Here is a 19,231-nt window from a genome sequence, read left to right on the forward strand (position 1 = left end):
CATCAGGTGTGATTGTAGTTAAGGGCTAACTTGTATTTTTGTATGTACGTATAAACTCAAAAACTATTGGACCAATTTAAATTTTATTTTACCAATTATGCTAAATTATAAGCTACATTATCAAGGAGTAATGCTATTTACCCCCGTATTCTCACAGGAATGGGATTTAAGTAAAGTAAAGAATAAAGAATAATCTTTAGTGGACGCTGTACCTCTCTAAAGTTGGCACTTTTTGCCAACTTTAGAGTTAGATTGGCAGTACTACGCTACTTCTAGAGGTTGGTAATTATTTCCATCCCAGACGTCCGTCAGACGTGAGCTCGAGCTAACGTAACAGTGATGTGTCTTACAATGGTACGAGATTCAGCATAAGAAATATATACCCTCATCTGTTACTTAATTGGGTTAGGAAATAAATTATAGAAAATATTCACATTGACACATTGCACATAGGTTGCCTAGTCATACTTCGACCGAAAAGTATTCAATGATCAATTTCTGTTTGACGTGACAACGTCTTATAATTCGATGAAGCCAGATGCAAACTCGTAAAAGATGACGTCATGCGTCGTTCTCTTGCTCTAGGGTTGCCAACTTTTTTTAATTTATTTATTCCCCTTCCCATATTGGTTAATTAAAAAATCACATACACAAATTAATAGTATATACCCAAAATAATTAAAAAGTAAAGGTTTCCTGCTTTCACACTGCATGGTTTTTATAAACATCATCAGTTATTTAGTCGCCTAAAATGTCAGATGAAAGCTTATTTTATGCTTAATTTAACTATATTAGGTTGCCCTTGAACAAGTTCATGGTTTCCTAGATTTCGTATGAAAAATTTGTTTGGCCGCAATTTAACTAAACAACCTATTTGCACTATTTGTCACTGCACTGCACATTATGTTTATTTTATTTCATAGCACTTATGAATCGCAGATGAGGGTATATATTTCTAATGCCGGATCTTAGACTATAAAGTAATGATTATATACTCTTTGCGTTTGAGTTAACAGTTAGTAAGAGTGCAACCGTCTTCGATAATTAATTCAAACTGAAAAGTACAAGTGATATAGTTATAAGTCTGTTATTCGTTTATTTTCAACGTAGTATGTAGCAGTAGAAGTAGTTAATAATATTCATCATCATTATTAAACCGTTAACAGTTGTAAGTGGAAAAAACTAAAATCTTTGAAAATGTAAAAAAGTTAATTAGGCAATGAAAAAAGATAATTATTTCGGCTTCGTAGAACATCAAGTTTTTGTTCAATTCATATTTTGATTTGATATTACAGTTTACTAGTTTACAAATTATTTGTTTGTCTTATTCTTTTATTTATTTAGCGGAATCATGCGTATCCTGTAAGTATATTTTGTACAGTACAAAGATTTTTCGTTTAGCCTATTAATACCAAATAATTCATCATCATCATACCAGCCAATTGACGTCTACTGTAGGACGCAAGCCTTATGTAAGGACTCCCAAACATCATGATCCTGAGCCGCCTGCGTCCAGTGAATCATTGTAACTCGCTTGACGTCGGCAGTCCACCTGGTGAGGGGTTGACCAACTTTGTTTAAAGCAGCTTTGGATCCCATCGTCCATCGGCTGTCTGAACTATGTGACCACTTCAGCTTCGCGGCTCAATATAAATACTAACGCCTGAAGCGAAAATTGAGTACACCTTTTTGAGAAAATTGCGTAAGCAGGATGAACTTAAAATTATATAGAAAAGTTTATACAGTTTTCTAGAGAAGAAGTATATAAAGCTATTTATTATCATAAAATTAGCGAGGGATCTTTGATAACGTATAAATGTTTGTGAAATTTTGATCATTTGGCTACCATTAGTTTGTATGAGTAGATACCCGTTTATACATAAACTTAACCTTAAGACTTATGACCATTGACTTTCGTCTTCCGTCATTTAAAGAAATATATTGTTTCTAGCCGACGCGATAATAAGGGGATAAAATAACTTAAAACACTCATAAATTCTGGTGCTATAAGAATTTTCGAAATCGGTTCAGTAAAACCAGATATTATTTCATACAATATCACAAACTACCTCTTTATTATATCTAAACTAATATCAATATTAATATTATAAAGCTGAAGAGTTTGTTTGTTTGATTGAACGCGCTAATCTCAGGAACTACTGGTCTGATTTCAAAAATTCTTTCAGTGTTAGATAGCCCATTTATTGAGGAAGGCTATAGGCTATATATTATCCCCGTATTCTTACGGGAACGGGAACCACGCGAGTGAAACCGCGCGGCGTCAGCTATTAATATTATAAAGCTGAAGAGTTTGTTTGCTTGAACGCGATAATCTAAGGAACTACTGATCCGATTTGAAAAATTCTTTCAGTGTTAGATAGCCCATTTATCGAGGAAGGCTATAAACTATATATTATCCTCGTATTTTTACGGGAACAGGAACCACGCGGGTAAAAACGCATAGCGTCAGCTAGTTACCATATATTTAGAAAGCCACTCCAAAATAGCATAAGCATAGTATGGCTTAAAAGTCCGTGGATTCCAAATTTACCTCTTTTCCAAATTAGTTTATTTCACAAATGTACCTGCTCTTTGTTTACAAGCACTTATAAAGTGTCAAGTTCAGCTATAAACGTCCATCGGTTGTTAAGGATGATGATTGATGACAACAATTGAAGAATATAGCGATCAAAGTTCAGTTATAATACAACAATATTAGATGTCAATGACACTAAACATCCAAATATGAATAAATTTGAAAATTTAGATCTACCAAAATGATCTCAGGGTTACGATGTTGAGGTTAAATCGCGTCGAACCGAGGTTTCCACTTCAGTACAAAAAATACTATGGAATGCTATTTTTTCCTTTTATAGAGCAATCCGATAATTACAATACAATTAGGTTGCGAAATTTTAAACAGTAATTATACCTACAATGGCGCGTTTTTCATTGTTCATGAAAATTTTACGTTTTATTCGTAAGCTTAATGTTGAGATAGGAGGACCTCCAAGAAATAATCTAAAAATTACCGTTTAATTACATAGTTTTGTTGTTTAACAAAATAATATTTTTGTTATATTGTAAAGGACATTGTATAAACAGAATAGATTTGTAAATTGTTAAATAATTGTATCTACAAGAAAAGTGGTGACAAAAAGAAAATGGATAACACTGTTAAAAATGTAACGTTGGCAGAAACAATATGGAGTTTCAAAGGGAAAGGTAATACTGTCTTTTCTTTTTGTCTAACATAAATTAATTATAAATGGCTTAATCGGAAACCATTATAGATTTTTAAAATAGGTATTTTTTGAATTAAACATAGAGAACTTGATTTTTTAATTTTTTAAATAAGAATATTTACCATATCTTTTGATTATCACACTAATGTTTTAAATGCGAAAGTTTGTGTGTAAGTGTGTTTATTCCTTCTTTGTGCTGCGGGTACTGAAGCGATTTGGCTGAAATTTGGAATGGAAATAGATTTTACTTATACTTTTTATCCGAGAAAAATCCATGGATCCCGCGGGATTTGTGAAAAACTAAAATTCCACGCGAACACAGTCGCGGGCATCCGCCAAAAGCCAAAATTCTCATTCCCCTTCGACTAGTCGGAAAAGATTGTGTTTGGAGTGTGTACAACAAATAGTCCAGCAATTGAAGTTCGAACCACGACTTCTCGGTTATGAGTTTTTTGACGGCCTCCGTGGCGCAGTGGTATGTGCGGTGGATTTACAAGACGGGGGTCCTGGTTTCGATCCCTGGCTGGGGAGATTGAGATTTTCTTAATCTGTCCAGGTCTGGCTGGTGGGAGGCTTCGGCCGTGGCTAGTTACCACCCTACCGACAAAGACATACCGCCAACCGATTTAGCGTTCCGGTACGATGCCGTGTAGAAACCGAAAGGGGTGTGGATTTTCATCCTCCTCCTAACAAGTTAGCCCAATTCCATCTTAGACTACATCATCACTTACCATCAGGTGAGATTGTAGTCATGGGCTAACTTGTAAAGAATAAAAAAAAAAAGAGTTCTGTCCCTTTACTGTTGAGCTATTGATGATTGAGTATGATTATAAAAACATTAATTATTCCGACTTCCAACAAAAAAATTAACATACCCACGTAATTAAAAACCGAAAAATTAGATCGTATGTGCTACCTTTTGTTCAGTTTGAAGGCGGTACTAAGTTAGTGATGTATTAATTCAAGCCGTTTAAATAATAAATATTTAGGATTTTCAGACAATTCTTTCATAAACGGCTTTAATTAACACACCACTAACTTGGTACCGCCTTTAAACTGATCAGAAGGTAGCACATACGATGTTATTTTCGCTTCTTAGTTTAGTAGAAACTTTTTCATAATTTTGAAGTCGGTTGTTTTTTTTATATATATTTTTTATTATGTAAGTTTTATATAGGTATTATTCGAGCGTGTGCAAGCATTGTTCTGTAAAAACGCGTAAAAAACACCTCTTAGTTTGAATTTTTTAAATAACACCGTATAATACACCTACATATATATTTTTTGGATACAAGTTTAAAATTTTTAAAATCCATTGGCAATGGATTTCGGACTTTGAATATATACAAGAGACGTTTTCGAAATAATTACAAAGGAGATTATAGTGACAGCGATATTAGTAGTGTACGACATTCTTGCTTGCTTGCTTGCTTGTTTGGTTAAATAATTATCTAAACCTAATTATTATTACATTTTTTTTGTTAAGATAAATAAATTTTATAATAATAAGCAAGTTGGTAGGCACAATATTGAATGATTTACCACTAAAAATGCCCAAGATTCTTGGTTTGCTTCGAATCGCCTTCAAAACGGTTAATGGAATCACATTGGTTGTTCAACTTATGTTTTTGAAGTCGGTGATTTATGTTCAAGTTTTGACTTGATATTTTTTGATCATACAAAAAATCACCGCGTAATATGCGCTCTGGCGTAACGGCGAGGCCTTGATACAAACCCGACCAAACAAAAACATAGATATTTACATATTACGAGGGTATTTTTAATATTAGCTGTGCCCAGTGGTTTCACTCGCGTATTAAAAAGTTTTTCAGATAGCATGGGTAGGGTGACAGTCGCCTGTTTGATGTTTATAATACGTACTATTATCGTAAATCGCGGCAAACTTTCAAGAGTAATACGAACTGTCACCCGCACCATCCTACATGAAACGAACTGTAGTTGTCGCATATATAGATCTGTGTATTATCTTCTTGCCTTCTACCTGGCCTTTTCCGAACTTAGCTTGATAGTGCCAAATATAAATATTTAAAAAATTCGAAAATAACTATTGAAAGGTGGAAAGAAGAATAAGAAGCAATAGGTACAGCATAGCAAAGGCCTTATTATCACCTCTCTAGGGAAAATTTATATTGATATTAAAGTTCCAAAAGTTATGAATTTATTTTTAGGAAATCCTATGGTCCTTTTTAAATCTACTGAATTTTATCCATTTAGTCCTTATTATTTTAATTGACAAAGGATACAATAAGAAATCTAAGCTGACAAATCCTAATAGCTGTACAAATCATGCCAATGTGGCAAAAAAATTGTTTTAGAGATATTTTTGCAAAAAACTAATATTTTAGTAAACTAACACGTTAACACTACCCTTTTTAAACAATTTGAAAAACTAGATTTAGGTACGACTTGTCTATAAAAGTATAAGTACAAAGGTACACTAACCATCATCATCATCATCATCATATCAGCCGATGGACGTCCACTGCAGAACATAGGCCTTTTGCATGGATTTCCAAACATCACAATCCTGAGCCGCCTGCATCCAACGAATCCGTGCGACTCGTTTGATGTCGTCACTCTACCTGGTGAGGGGTCAACCAACACTGTGCTTTCTACTGCGGGGTCGCCATTCCAGCACCTTGGGACCCCAACGTCTATCGGCTCTTCGAAAACATAACTATTAATTTAAACAAATTGTATATACGTATATGTTTTCAGTGGATTATGTCGACGATTGGTTTCTCATGAAGAGTCCATTCCTTTTAATCTTCATCACGTCATGTTATCTGACGTTTGTACTGAAAGTTGGACCGGCCTATATGAAGGACAGACGTCCGTTCAACGTTACCAAGATTCTTATATTGTATAATACCTTCCAAGTTTTATACTCTGTCTACTTGTGTATTGAAGTAAGTATTAAAACGTATGTCAAAGGTCACAAATACTTTGTATTTGTGACTTACGTAATATGCAAATCCTGCGCATTATATCATTGGCCGTGAACTGGCCTTAGAGAGCAATGAATTAAAATTAATGCATTATTTAAAAAAAACATCATTATTCTTAACGGTTCACTACAGACATTCCGTTTGTAAGACAGAGGTCCTGGGTTCGGTTGGGCCGATTGATTGATTTTTCGTAATTGGTCAAGGTCTGGCTGGTGGGAGGCTTCGGCCACCTTCAAAGACGTACCGCCAATCGATTTAGCGTTCCGGTTCGATGTCGTGTAGAAACCGAAAGGGATGTGGTTTTTCGTCCTACTCTTATCAAGCTACCCTGCTTCCATCGTGGATTGCGTTAACACTTACCATCAAGGGAAAACTTGTAAAAATTAAAAAAATAATAATAGTTATAGAGCCGTCATGTTACTCCAATGTCGTTAGGCTAATTTGGACACTTTAACGATCATTATCAGCAGGGTTATTATGTATCTCGGTGAATCATTCAAATAATAAGTCGCTACATGGTTTCTCATCTTTTTCTCGTTTACGAGATCAAATAACATAGTTATTTCATTAAAATTACCTACACTACGCCGTTTTACATCAAGTCGCAGTAGTATTTTGTTATTGCAATTATCTGACATTATTTTAACAACTATACGTAAAAAGCTTGCTACTATCACTACTTTACTACTGTCACTTTACGTTAAATGACTACTACTCGTATATCATTTCGTTGAAAAGACGATGTTAGATGATTGCAAAAACGAAAATACGATGAAAAACGACGTAGTGACTCTTTATTTGATTGGTACACAGAGATATTCAACAGGCCCCACTGGCGGTTTTCGAGCTACTAGTTATACCCATCAACTTCCCAATTTTGAACTGAAAATGTATACTGAATATTTCATAAAAAAAATATGTACTTTATAGCCAGTATAGGTACAGGAGTCGAATTCAGGACCTCGTGATTCAAAGTCATGTTGGCTAAAAACTTCATCAAGGAAGCAGTGAATTTCACTTGCGACACATTCCTAGATATCGTGTCTCGGAGTGTCTTCCTCTTCGGAAAAGATATCTTTTCCTGTTCCGACAATTTCACATGATACATTTATTTTACAAGTTATTACTAACCAGAACAAAGTACTGTGATGATAAAAATGTCATATTACGGTTTTCAGGGTACAGATTTAATTTGGTTCAACGGACTGTTGTGCCCATCTTGCCTCATGGACACGAAAGAGAGTCGCTACTTGGTAAGTGTGGGATTTAACCCCTATATCGTTGATGGCCTACGCCTTTTTGTAAAAATATTAGAAAACCAGATGCCGCCTTTTGAAATAACAATCTGTTTTGTACTTTAACTCAGTCAGCCTATTCGTAACAAACAAAAAAAAAACTCAAATCATACTTCTTTATAATATTAGTTTAGATTGCTCATTCAAATAGTTACTATTATTTCTCCGCTGTTTCACTGTTATTATAAAGGCGAAAGCACAGGCTCATAAGAAGGCTCAGAGTCACACAGCGGGCGATGGAACGAGCTATGTTAGGAGTATCTCTGCGTGATCGAATCAGAAATGAGGAGATCCGCAGAAGAACCAAAGTCACCGACATAGCTCAACGAGTTGCGAAGCTGAAGTGGCAATGGGCGAGGCACATAGTTCGAAGAGCCGATGGACGTTGGGGTCCCAAAGTGCTGGAATGGCGACCCCGCACTAGTAAGCGCAGTGTTGGCCGACCCCCCACCAGGTGGACTGACGACATCAAGCGAGTCGCAGGGATTCGCTGGATGCAGGCGGCTTAGTATCGTGATGTTTGGAAGTCCCTACAAAAGGCCTATGTCCTGCAGTGGACGTCCATCGGCTGATATGATGATGATGATGATGATGATGATGATGAAAGCACAGGAATAGAAATAGATTTTACGCTGGATTAACACATAGGCTACTTTTCATCCCGTAAAAATGCATGGCTGCCGCGGGATTTCTGAAAAACTGAATTCCACGCAAACGACGCAAATTCGCAGGCGTCCAATAGTGGTAAAATAATTTCGGTACAGTAGATCCAGAGATTACCCCCTACAATACCACTTTACCTCTTTAGATTATTAGTATTAGATATACGAGTACATAGAGAATATTACGAGTAGTATAGGTTTAAGAAATTAAATATCACGTGTCTCAAACTGTGAAGCTATCGTGAGGAAACCTGTATACCAGAGAATTTCCTTAATTCTCAGCCTGGGTCTGCGTGGTGGACTATTGGAATAACCGCTCTCATTCTGAGAGGACACTCGAGCTCAGCAGTGAGCCAAATATGGGTTGATAATGATGATGATTGATATAGACAAATAAGCAAAGTACTAAAACAACTTTTGAATATTTTTCACATTTGTCTGTTCACTACCTTTTCAGATAACATCAAGGACCTATTTTTACTTTCTGGCCAAGGTCTCCGAGTTGTTAGACACCATTTTCTTTGTCCTCCGTAAGAAGGACAACCAAGTCACCTTCCTCCACGTGTACCATCACTCGCTGATGATGTGGTCTACCTGGCTGACTCTGAAATACGAACCGACGTACAACACCATATTCCTGGGCACGCTTAACTCCTTCGTGCATGTGATTATGTACACTTACTATGGTTTGTCGGCGTTTCCCGAATTGGAAAAATACCTCTGGTGGAAGAGGTACATTACGAAAATGCAACTGGTAATTTTTTGATTTTTTATTACGATTACTCGAAAAAGCTATTTTTGCTCAATTTAATTTTTAAGTAAAAAAGAAAAGTCTATTTTTACTAAGAATTGTCATTAAAATATTTTTACCGCCTAAGCAAGCGAAGTATTTTTTTTTCAATATTTAAGTTTAAGTGAGTTATTTTGTTTTTAAGAGGTTTGCTTTTGGTTTTTAAATTTTTTTTTATAACTTTGATCAAAAAAAATATAATATTTATTTTTAAATACCTAATAATAATAACAGGCATAAAATAGATTTAATATAAAACTATTCAATTTAAAAGTTCACAGACGAACAGACTGTATGGTCACCCACCATTGCTTGTTAAGCTCTTACTACGGTACGGTAGGGTTACTACGGTGTTCATTAAGTAGTGAGACTAACTAAGAGAAAAATAAAATAGCATTTGACAAAAGATAACTGTATCTTTTGTCAATTAATGCTATTTTATTAACCGACTACAAAAAGGAGGTTCTCAATTTGATCGGTATTTTTTTTTATTTTTCTTTTTATGTATTTACACCGATTACTCAGACGTCTGAACCGATTTGGAAAATTCTTTTTTGTTTAAAAGGTTATACCCCCCATGTGGTCCCATAGCTATCATGTCAGGATCTGATGAAGGGATCCAGGAGAAATTGAGGGGAACTTTCAAAAATTTTAAGGGTGACTAGTATGTTTCTTAACTTTTTCATTAGGTATTTCAAAGCACTATAATTATTTTTCAACGAAACCACCTTTTACGAATATTCACTTGGCATATTATCTTTTTTCTAAACATAAAATTCCTTTTAGAAGAAAGTCTTTGTCGTGATCCCACAAAAAGTCGTCTGACTTCTGAAGTGCTCCTTTAGCCGCGAAAAGAGATAAAAATCTCTAGGAGCGAGGTCCGGTGAATAGGGTGGGTGCTCCATCTTCCATGGTACGAGTAACCAACGCAACTTTGGGCGCAAGTTATCTTGGTGAAACATAACAACTTTTTGTCAGTTTTCCACGCCGTTTCTCGCTTATTTCATGACGCACTGTTTTGGCAAAGACAAATGCGCTCAAAATTAAACCTCAACGTTGATTTCCATCAGCCATGCAACTTATAAAATAACCTTATTAGTAAAGACACAATGCTAGATTGTTAAGTAATACTGATAAGTAATTTTCCCGTCCGAAACCAGAAGAGGAAATAATTATCTTCAAAGATAGCATGCGATAGTTATCTATTATAGGCTAAGGTGAGATTGAAGACAAGCGAGCAACCTTGACGGCAAATAAAAAATAATTTAGCTTTTATGTTTTATGGTATGAAATATTTATATCGATGGAAATAATACTTAGTGTTAATTCGGCGACAGCGGGGCACAAGAATTTTTAAACATTCACAGAATGTATTATTCCAATTACCAAACTACTCGAAAAACAAAAAAAAAAAGTCAAAACAAAAGTCGTTTATTTCACCTAGATAGAAAAAATTGTTCGAATTAAGAATGTTATACAGTAGTAACAGAAGTAACTGAGGATTTTTTTCCTATATGATATTATTAAAATTTCTCAGACCGCAGAGCATGTTGAGCCCCTGTCCCGGTTGTTGGCTTCGATCAATGACATTATCGAATCAAACAATTGCAATGATTTGTTAATGATTCCGTCCGCCGACCCACATTGTAGAAGCGTGATGGTTTTTTTTTTTTATTCTTTACAAGTTAGCCCTTGACCTCACCTGAATATGGTAAGTGATGATGCAATCTAAGATGGAAGAGGGCTAACTTGTTAGAAGGAGGATGAAAATCCACACCCCTTTCGGTTTCTACACGGCATCGTACCGGAACGCTAAATCGCTTGGCGGTACGTCTTTGCCGGTAGGGTGGTAACTAGCCACGGCCGAAGCCTCCCACCAGCCAAAAGCTGGCTGGTTATAAGCTATGTACCTTCTCTCTAATAAAAGGGAAACTGTAGTTGTCATGATTATTAAAAAAAAAATACAACCGACTTCAAACATTAACGTACCCACGAAACTAAAAAGGAAAAATTACATTTTAATATTTTCTACTTTGAAGAAGAAAGTAGTATTCGATTACTTGATTGTTTTGCTGTTTGAAGTATCGATTCTCTTTAGATATTGTTTTTATTTAAAATTTGATTTAATTAAATTAGATATCATCATCATCATCATCATATCAGCCGATGGACGTCCACTGCAGGACATAGGCCTTTTGTAAGGACTTCCAAACATCACGATACTGAGCCACCTGCATCCAGCGAATCCCTGCGACTCGCTTGATGTCGTCAGTCCACTTGGTGGGGGACCAAATTAGATATACTTACCAAAAAAGTAACTTTTTTTATTAAACTGGAAGTGTTTGACCTATATTTTATTTAGGGCTCCAAACGTACGTAGTACAAAATCGGAACCAGATTATTATCACGCGCGCGCATTTTATTAAGCTATTGGTCTACACAAACCGGCATTTTAGGGAGCTCTTCACACGATTTTTTTGTAAATAATTTTTATAAACGCATTAGATCATTGATCTTATACGGGGTAACGTCTAGCGAGACGGATCCCTATATAATTCGTCTGAGCTTTATAAGAACACTGTCACTTTTGTTACAGACTCAATTCGTCGTGATCCTGCTGCACGCAATGGCCAACCTGAGGTACTCCGGTTGTCCGCCATCCAATACTTTGCTGATAACTATTGTTGCGAATGTGATCATATTCATATACCTGTTCGGTAAATTTTACATCAACGCCTATATGAAATCAAAGGGCAAAAATGTGAAATTGATAAATAATAATAATGTGACTCATGATATAAAAAGCATGAAAAGCAAATAATTTTTCGTTTCTTTCATTTCAAGTTCCTGTATTTTTAGTAAAAGTTTCGTCGTCATCAACCCATATTCAGCTCACTGCTGAGCTCGAGTCTCCTCTCAGAATGAGAGGGATAAGGCCAATAGTCCACCACGCTGGCCCAATGCGGCTTGGCAGACTTCACACACGCAGATAATTAAGATAATTCTCTGGTATGCAGGTTTCCTCACGATGTTTTCCTTCACCGATTGAGACACGTGATATTTAATTTCTTAAAATGCACACAACTGAAAAGTTGGAGGTGCATGCCCCGGACCGGATTCGAACCCACACCCTCCGGAATCGGAGGCAGAAGTTATATCCACTGGGCTATCACGGCTCTTAGTAAAAGTTTGCCATACCGTAAAAATATATAATTAATTTTCGACTTACTTGCTCAGAAAGGTCTTATAAAAGTGATGAAAAAATGTTATATAGGTAAATGGTAATGAAAAATCTTTTGTTTATAATGAAATTAACCTTTGTGACACGTCGGGTAGCAGCGACAGTTATTTCATCTGCCACAAAAGTATGGTAATTCTTCTGTGGTAGAGGAAACACCTCGAGCAATAAACAATAATTACAACACAAAACATTATTGCACAAAATCACTATAAGCGACGGTGTCTACGCTGCCTAACAAACAACTGAACTCAAATCATCAAATACCCTCTTATTTATACCAACACTGATACTTCCCCTCTACAATAACATTAATAATGAATGTTAATACTACATATAATCCTTTAATCGAGGAAATTGTAACACCTTACCTCATATATATTTTATTTAAAAAAAAAGTACTTAATTGGTTTCTCTTCCAAAAATTCAATATTTAAAATCACATAAATGAACCTATGAAACTATTATAAAAAAGACAGAAATTTATTTATGTTTTTTATTATCTTTATTAACAATTTTAGTTTTACTAGTTGTATCACTTTTTAGATTTTTATTCTTTTTATAGGTTTTTATATAAAAGTCCAAGAATAAGTAGATGAAGAGGAATAAATGGAATATTACCGCCAAGAATACTATATTTAATTCCTCACATCTTGCGATTTTGTAGGACACGAAATGGTGTAACATAATAACACCAAATTGTATCTGAAATAAAAATTATGTGCTGTAGTAAGATGGTAATTCTCTGAAGAGATCTGATATAAAGAGTTCTACTACAAATAAATCGACATAAGACGTTAATTTTAATGGTTTAAAAGGCTGTGATGACCAGACCTTTTATTCTATTCTTCTGCCTAATAAAAGCTATAAGTTTGTTTGTTCGTGCTGGTCAAGTATCCAACTATGAAGTCTAGACCGTGGTGGATTTGGAAGCTAGCAGATTTCAAGGGCGAAATCTCGAAAACCATTTCACGTAAAAAGATAAAATTTAGCAGGGAGGTAGTTTACAGTTAGTAAACATCCGCTAAGAACGGCATTTTGCAAGAGGGCCGGATTAAGGAGGTCTAAGGGCGGACAAAGTTGAAAGCGTGCGCTAGTTCTTTTTATTTCCTACGGTATAATATCATGAGAAACCATATTCTCAGACACTAGACACTTCGTTTTCTGGCAACCATTTGCTAGAAACCCAAAGTATGAAAGTATTAGGTATTCGTTATTAACGTATTTCGAAGGACTGCTACTAACTAGCCTACTACGCCTACTAGACTAGCATTTGGGATCAAGCAAGATCTCTTGTACGCTCAGGATAACATAACAAAAATCACACATTGTACTTGGATGATTGAGGGTCTTGGACCCTTAACACAGTACACCCTTTCTACACTACACCCTAAAGTCACCAAGCCCAGTCCCAAAATCACCTACCCTACCATACGTATATCTGCTAGGAGCATGGGTTTCAGCTTTATAAAACATCAAGGTCTGACTCCCATGGGATTTTAGTCTCATGGGTATGTACCATGATAAACCGATTAGGATTATTTTGTAGACATATCGATTTCGGTCTGTCTGGATCGAAATGTCAACTTGTGTCGTGGTACGTAGCTGTTTAAATATCGAGCAAACACAGAATAGATTTACGTTCTTCGAGCCAGTAATAGAATCTGTGATTACAGAATCACTGGTTCGAAAGAAGCAAAGACATGGTTCGGTTCACACTCACCAGCTGAAGTGTAGTGATGTATTTCTTCCACCACAGATGTTTTGTCATGCTGGGGAACGTCGATAACCCATAATACGTGTACATTATAATATGCACTATTCCATTAGCCGCTGCCAAGAATGCTCCACTTGGGTTGACTGAATCAATCTTGATAGCAATCCACGTCACAAAGATGTTTATGGAGTGATGGTAGACATGCAGGAACGTGATCTGATGATAGTTCTTCTTCAGAACGAAGAAAACTGTATCCACCAATTCAGATATTTTGGCAATAAGGTACGTGTAACTACCTTTTGTTAACTGAAAATAATTGATACATATTAATGTAAATTTTCTAGTGTGTATAAAGTATTTAACAAAATAATGTTCTAACCCAACTTGATTTTCATTTTGTAAAAAGTGGTTCAGCAATATTTTTTTGGATATTCTAGCAAAATTGTGTTATGTAAAAAAAAGGAATTTTTTTGTAAGCCTACGTTTTTTTCCTAATGTTTTTTCGAAAACAACGAATATACAATTTTTGACCATATATAATTTGACTACACATTTTGCACAGAAAAGGATCGTTGAGGATTTTACACAATTTAATTGTAATGTTTATTTAAATAGGGATGATGACAGTTTTTTAAAGTGTATACAAATTAAAAGTACGCTAATAGTAAAGCATTTGTGTAAAAGGAACAGGGTATCTGCGATCATTACTTTCGGAGCTACAGGGATTTAAAGGGTCAGATTTGCGGCGCTGCCGCGGATCCCTGAAAAACGCCCCATACAAAATGTCACGAACTAATGTTACTAAACTAATCTTTGTTATTTGTGCGCTTATGTTTATAGTTCAAATATTAAAAAATGTCACATTTAATGTAAAGAAGCTAAAACTGTATGAGTTTTCATCTAATCATAATAAAAGATTTTTATTAGATTTTGAAATTTTATAATCTCATTTATTTTGCAAATATCCAGACAATCTTTGCTTTTTATATATAAATTAGTTAACAATGACCCTATTTACCCGAATGTATCATAAAAATCAATATATTCAAACCTAGTCATCATCCCCATTATAGCCTTCTTCTTCTAGAGTTACTTTTTGGGCTAATATGTCTGGGCTACGCTTGTTCATCTAAGTTAAAAAACCAGCGATATGTTGTATAATATACATTACAGCATAGCTTAAAAATATCTGTAAGCTGTGTGTTTTTAGTTTTATTTAACTGGAAGTTAGACAAAATTAAAAACAAACGGAAGTAATATTGAGAAGTACAATGTAAAACAAATTCTTACCACTACTCTTAATTCTATCGGATCTCCTGGACATATCGATGGGAAGAGGCTGTATGTCAGTAGAAAATCAACTGCCTACAAAATAGATCATATTTACATATAGATATCTAACGAATTGATAGATAGATTGATATTTAAAGAAAATAAGGCTCTTAATGCAATACAGGTATAGGACGTAATAGACGTAATACCCATAAATAAATAAACAAAAATATAAGGCTTAGCTTTTTCACCACAAAGGAAAAACGCGGATATAGACTTAATCTACAGAATTAATTAACCGCAGGGGACTTATTCATACTTAAATAATATTATTGAGCTGTAATTGTGTGCATTTTAAGAAATTAAATGTAACTTGTCTCAAACGGTAAAAGAAAAACATCGTGAGGAAACCTCCATACCTTAGAATTTTCTTAAGTCTGTGTGTGTGTAGTCTGCCAATCTTTATTTGGCCAGCGTGGCGGTAGGCCTAACCCTCCTCATTCTAAGAGGAGACTCGCTCAATAGTGAGTCAAATATGGGTTGTTAAAGATAATTAATTCGCTTTAAAACTTACCAAGGTAGTTGTATACAGAGAAAATAAAACTTGAAAAATATTGTATGCCGTCAGACATTTCGTGACGTGAAATGGTTGTTTACTCTTCATGTACAAGGGTCCTAGTTTCAGCACAAATAACCAATACGAGATCAGTATAACTGGCACAGGGTATGGAGACCTTATAAGGAACCAATCTTGGACTTCCATTTCTGAAATAAAAAATCATTAATTCAATATTATGTTAGCTTTCAATTTAAGATTTTGTCAGCTAGGCCTGTGATGGCCACATCTGTCATTTTTAAAAGCTGAAACCGTCCCATTTACTCTGGACCCTTGAAACCAGCTATCACCCAAAGCCATAGTCCTCAAACGCCATAGTTACGCATGGAGTTTGATAACTGTGAGGTAGCCTAGTAATGGTGATCAGAAAAAGTATTCAACCTGATTACATATTGCATAATATATAATTTAGATGTTTTTTTTTTACTTTACCTATATGACATCTAATATATAAAATTCTCGTTTCACAGTTTTCGTTGCCATACTCCTCCGAAACGGCTTGACCGATTTTGATGAAATTTTTTGTGCATGTATCTGACAATCGGCCAACATCTATTTTTCAAACACCTAAATCCTAGGGTAGGGTAGTGGTAGGGTAGGGGTATGGAATAGGGATAAGGTAGGGGTAGGGTAGCGGTAGGGTAGGGGTAGGGTAGGGGTAGGGTAGGGGTAGGGGTAGGGTAGGGGTAGGGTAGGGTAGTGGTAGGGTAGGTTTATGGTATAGGGATAGGGTAGGGGTAGGGTAGTTGTAGGGTAGGGGTAGAGTAGAGGTAGGGTAGGGATAGGGGTAGGAGTAGGGTAGTGTAAGTCAAAGCGAAGCTTGAGCGGGTCCGCTAGTAACATTATAATATGAATTGGACCTTGCAAACAGAATTTCGGATAATTTTTATCCTGGACAAAATCATTCATTTTGTTCATCGGGAATTTGTAAGAAACAAAATTTCACGCGAACAAAACACGGGCGTGTAAAATAAAATTTTCATCCGGTGAGTAGATGGGTAAATCTCTTTGGTCCATCTGCCTCGGTATTCTCAACTGGTACTATTTTACTACTATCTACCTTACCTTCCTACCTTCCGTGCCGATAGACTTCTGGACATGGGCCTCTTGCATGCACAACGGTCTCGAGCCGCTAGCATCCAACGGCTCCCTGCAACCCGCTTAATATCCTCGGTCCATTAAGTAGGGGGTCTAACAACACTGCGCTTTCCGGAGCGGGGTCGCCATTCCAGCACCTTGGGACCTCAACGTCCATCGGCTCTTCGAACTATGTGGCCTGCCCATTGCCACTTCAGCTTCGCGACTCGCTGAGCTATACCAGTGACTTTGTCTGCGGATCTCCTCATTCCTAATTCGGTCACGCAGAGAAACTCCAAGCATAGCTCGCTCCATCGCCCGCTGAGTGACTTTGAGCCTTCTAATAAGGCCCATAGTCAGCGACCAAGTCTCGGGTCCGTAGGTCATCACTGGCAACACGCACTGATTGAAGACTTTCGTCTTCAAGCACTGAGACTGAGATATTTACTATAATCTTAAAGATTTAGGCTGATATTTCTTTTTCTGTAAAATAATACTGTGATTATTGTGATAATTATGCAATCGTTGACTTACTTTGTTGTTTTGTATTCCATTGTTGTATTGTTTCGTTGAATTCTAGTAGCAGTTCGCCCATGGTCAAGTTTGATTGAAAAATGCAATTGAAAATACATCATTTTATGTGTAACATTACAATTACAGATATAAAATGCGTGGCTCTAGTACGAGCGATTGAAAATTACGGAAAATCATCTAGGTAGGTCTTATGTAAGTATATTTATCATTGAATACTAGTTTAGGAATTCATACTGACTGTGACTAAACCGAGTAAGATTACTGAATCCAATATTGTTGGTTCATATATTTTATACTTTTAGAGAAATGTCTATAAATAGAAAATACTATAAAACTAGGCTAATTTTAACAATGGAAATGTAGTGAAATAAAGATAATTATTATATGTACATAAGAAAGAAAGATAGAAAATTATTTTATTTGGACACACACACACACACACACACACAGAAGACAACAAATACTTAAAACAAAAGAAAGAAATTTAAAAAATACAGTAAACTAATAATTTAACTAAGAATTAAATAAATCCAAAAAATGATGTGTGTGGTACCAAAATGATCACCACACACATGTATGCACCAGCGCAGCGCTGGTCTTCCGTGGAGCCATGTACATCATAAACTTAAACATAAACGCACAGTAAAATTCCATTGTAAACGTTACATAAAACCTACTTAGAAATTGTTGATAATTTAATAATGATTATTAATGTTATTGATTTACGTTTAGTCTGATGAGCAGACCATTTCTGAAATAATGAACTTTCATTATTTCTTATCGTTTAGTCTTTCAAAACAAAACATCGTCAAAATAATTGCAAACCGTCCGCTTCCAAAGACACCACACCAAGGTTTCATTAAAACAGTAAATTATTGTGTGGTGTTGTTACCTTTTTTCACCTTTGTGAATAAATTAAATTTACAATAAACCTGGTAAATTATTCACGTATGTTATTTTTAAGCGCAGTGTTGGTCGACCCCGAGTTATTCTAGTTCTTTTGTATCAAAGTATGTAGATGACATTTTTGACAATAATTGATTAATAGTTTATTGTAATAGTATGTTTGCGAAACACACATATTAATTTATGTTTTAGAAAATATTTTAGTAGTCAATAATTTTGATATTGTTACATTATTTTACAGTAATAATACAACTATATATATATACAACTAAGATAATGTTGATAATTATGAAATACCAAAGTTATGATGTAAAATTATGAGAGTTCAATCGCATCTACTCTGATAAGTATGTAAGAACATACCTGTTGTGATGCGCTAAGAGGCCGTACAGACTACTTTAGTATTTTAGTCGAGGACGAACGATTTTTGGGGGGTAAATTCAAAAATTATTCTTACTCGACTAAAATACTTAAGTAGTCCGAACTAGGCCTAAGGGTTCCCACAGAGTTTGATAAGAATATGTTACATTAGCCACCTGGTATCAATTGACCCATGGCGTCGCGCCCTTAAGCTGTGGGTCATTAGACGTCATCCCCTTATTTCTTACGCCATTACTTCGCCTGTCGCATTAGACACGTGCCCAGAATTGCGATACTGTGATTACGACAAAGCTTGAGGCACACTAAACACTTTATAGACAAGTCTTGCTATTAATTATTAACTACATATTGCCCGCTTTGTTTTTCCAAAATTCCATCTACGAATGCCATCAGTACGTTTTCCTTTTTTTTTAATAAATATTTGCCATGGCTTTTAAATATGACCGATATATCCATTCCCCTTCAACTAGTCGCGAAAGACTTAAATATGAGTGGGTACAACAATAGTTCAGCGGGGCAGGGATCGAAC

The 19,231-nt window shown here is 35.6% G+C and overlaps 2 protein-coding genes across 4 annotated transcripts in view; one reads left to right on the forward strand and one right to left on the reverse strand.

Moving 5' to 3' along the window:
• The window catches only part of LOC112044094 (elongation of very long chain fatty acids protein 7), a 30,418-nt gene extending 18,607 nt beyond the window's left edge, over positions 1-11,811 (forward strand). Inside the window, exons 1-5 of one of the 2 annotated variants that reach the window (XM_024079834.2) lie at positions 2,970-3,225; positions 5,985-6,175; positions 7,393-7,467; positions 8,629-8,925; positions 11,558-11,811. In XM_024079834.2, coding sequence (XP_023935602.2) covers positions 3,165-3,225; positions 5,985-6,175; positions 7,393-7,467; positions 8,629-8,925; positions 11,558-11,782 — 849 coding nt within the window. In that variant the 5' untranslated portion in view covers positions 2,970-3,164 and the 3' untranslated portion in view covers positions 11,783-11,811. Of the gene's footprint in view, positions 1-2,969; positions 3,226-5,984; positions 6,176-7,392; positions 7,468-8,628; positions 8,926-11,557 lie in introns of those variants that run through there. The other variant, XM_024079835.2, reaches the window with a different exon arrangement.
• Positions 11,812-12,139: 328 nt separating this feature from the next.
• Positions 12,140-17,662, reverse strand: LOC128198224 (elongation of very long chain fatty acids protein 7-like). 2 transcript variants are annotated; one of them, XM_052882423.1, is made up of 5 exons: positions 17,416-17,606; positions 15,763-15,953; positions 15,207-15,281; positions 13,923-14,222; positions 12,140-12,904 (listed from the first exon to the last, which is right to left on the reverse strand). In XM_052882423.1, the coding sequence occupies exons 1-5, from the start codon at positions 17,474-17,476 to the stop codon at positions 12,683-12,685; spliced, it is 849 nt and encodes a 282-aa protein (XP_052738383.1). In that variant the 5' UTR covers positions 17,477-17,606; the 3' UTR covers positions 12,140-12,682. The 2 variants fall into 2 exon arrangements, with proteins under 2 accessions (XP_052738383.1, XP_052738384.1); XM_052882424.1 differs by lacking the exon at positions 15,207-15,281 and having other exon boundaries at positions 17,416-17,662.
• Positions 17,663-19,231: the final 1,569 nt, after the last annotated feature.

Source organism: Bicyclus anynana, chromosome 7, assembly GCF_947172395.1.
Source record: "Bicyclus anynana chromosome 7, ilBicAnyn1.1, whole genome shotgun sequence".
NCBI classification, from domain to species: domain Eukaryota; kingdom Metazoa; phylum Arthropoda; class Insecta; order Lepidoptera; family Nymphalidae; genus Bicyclus; species Bicyclus anynana.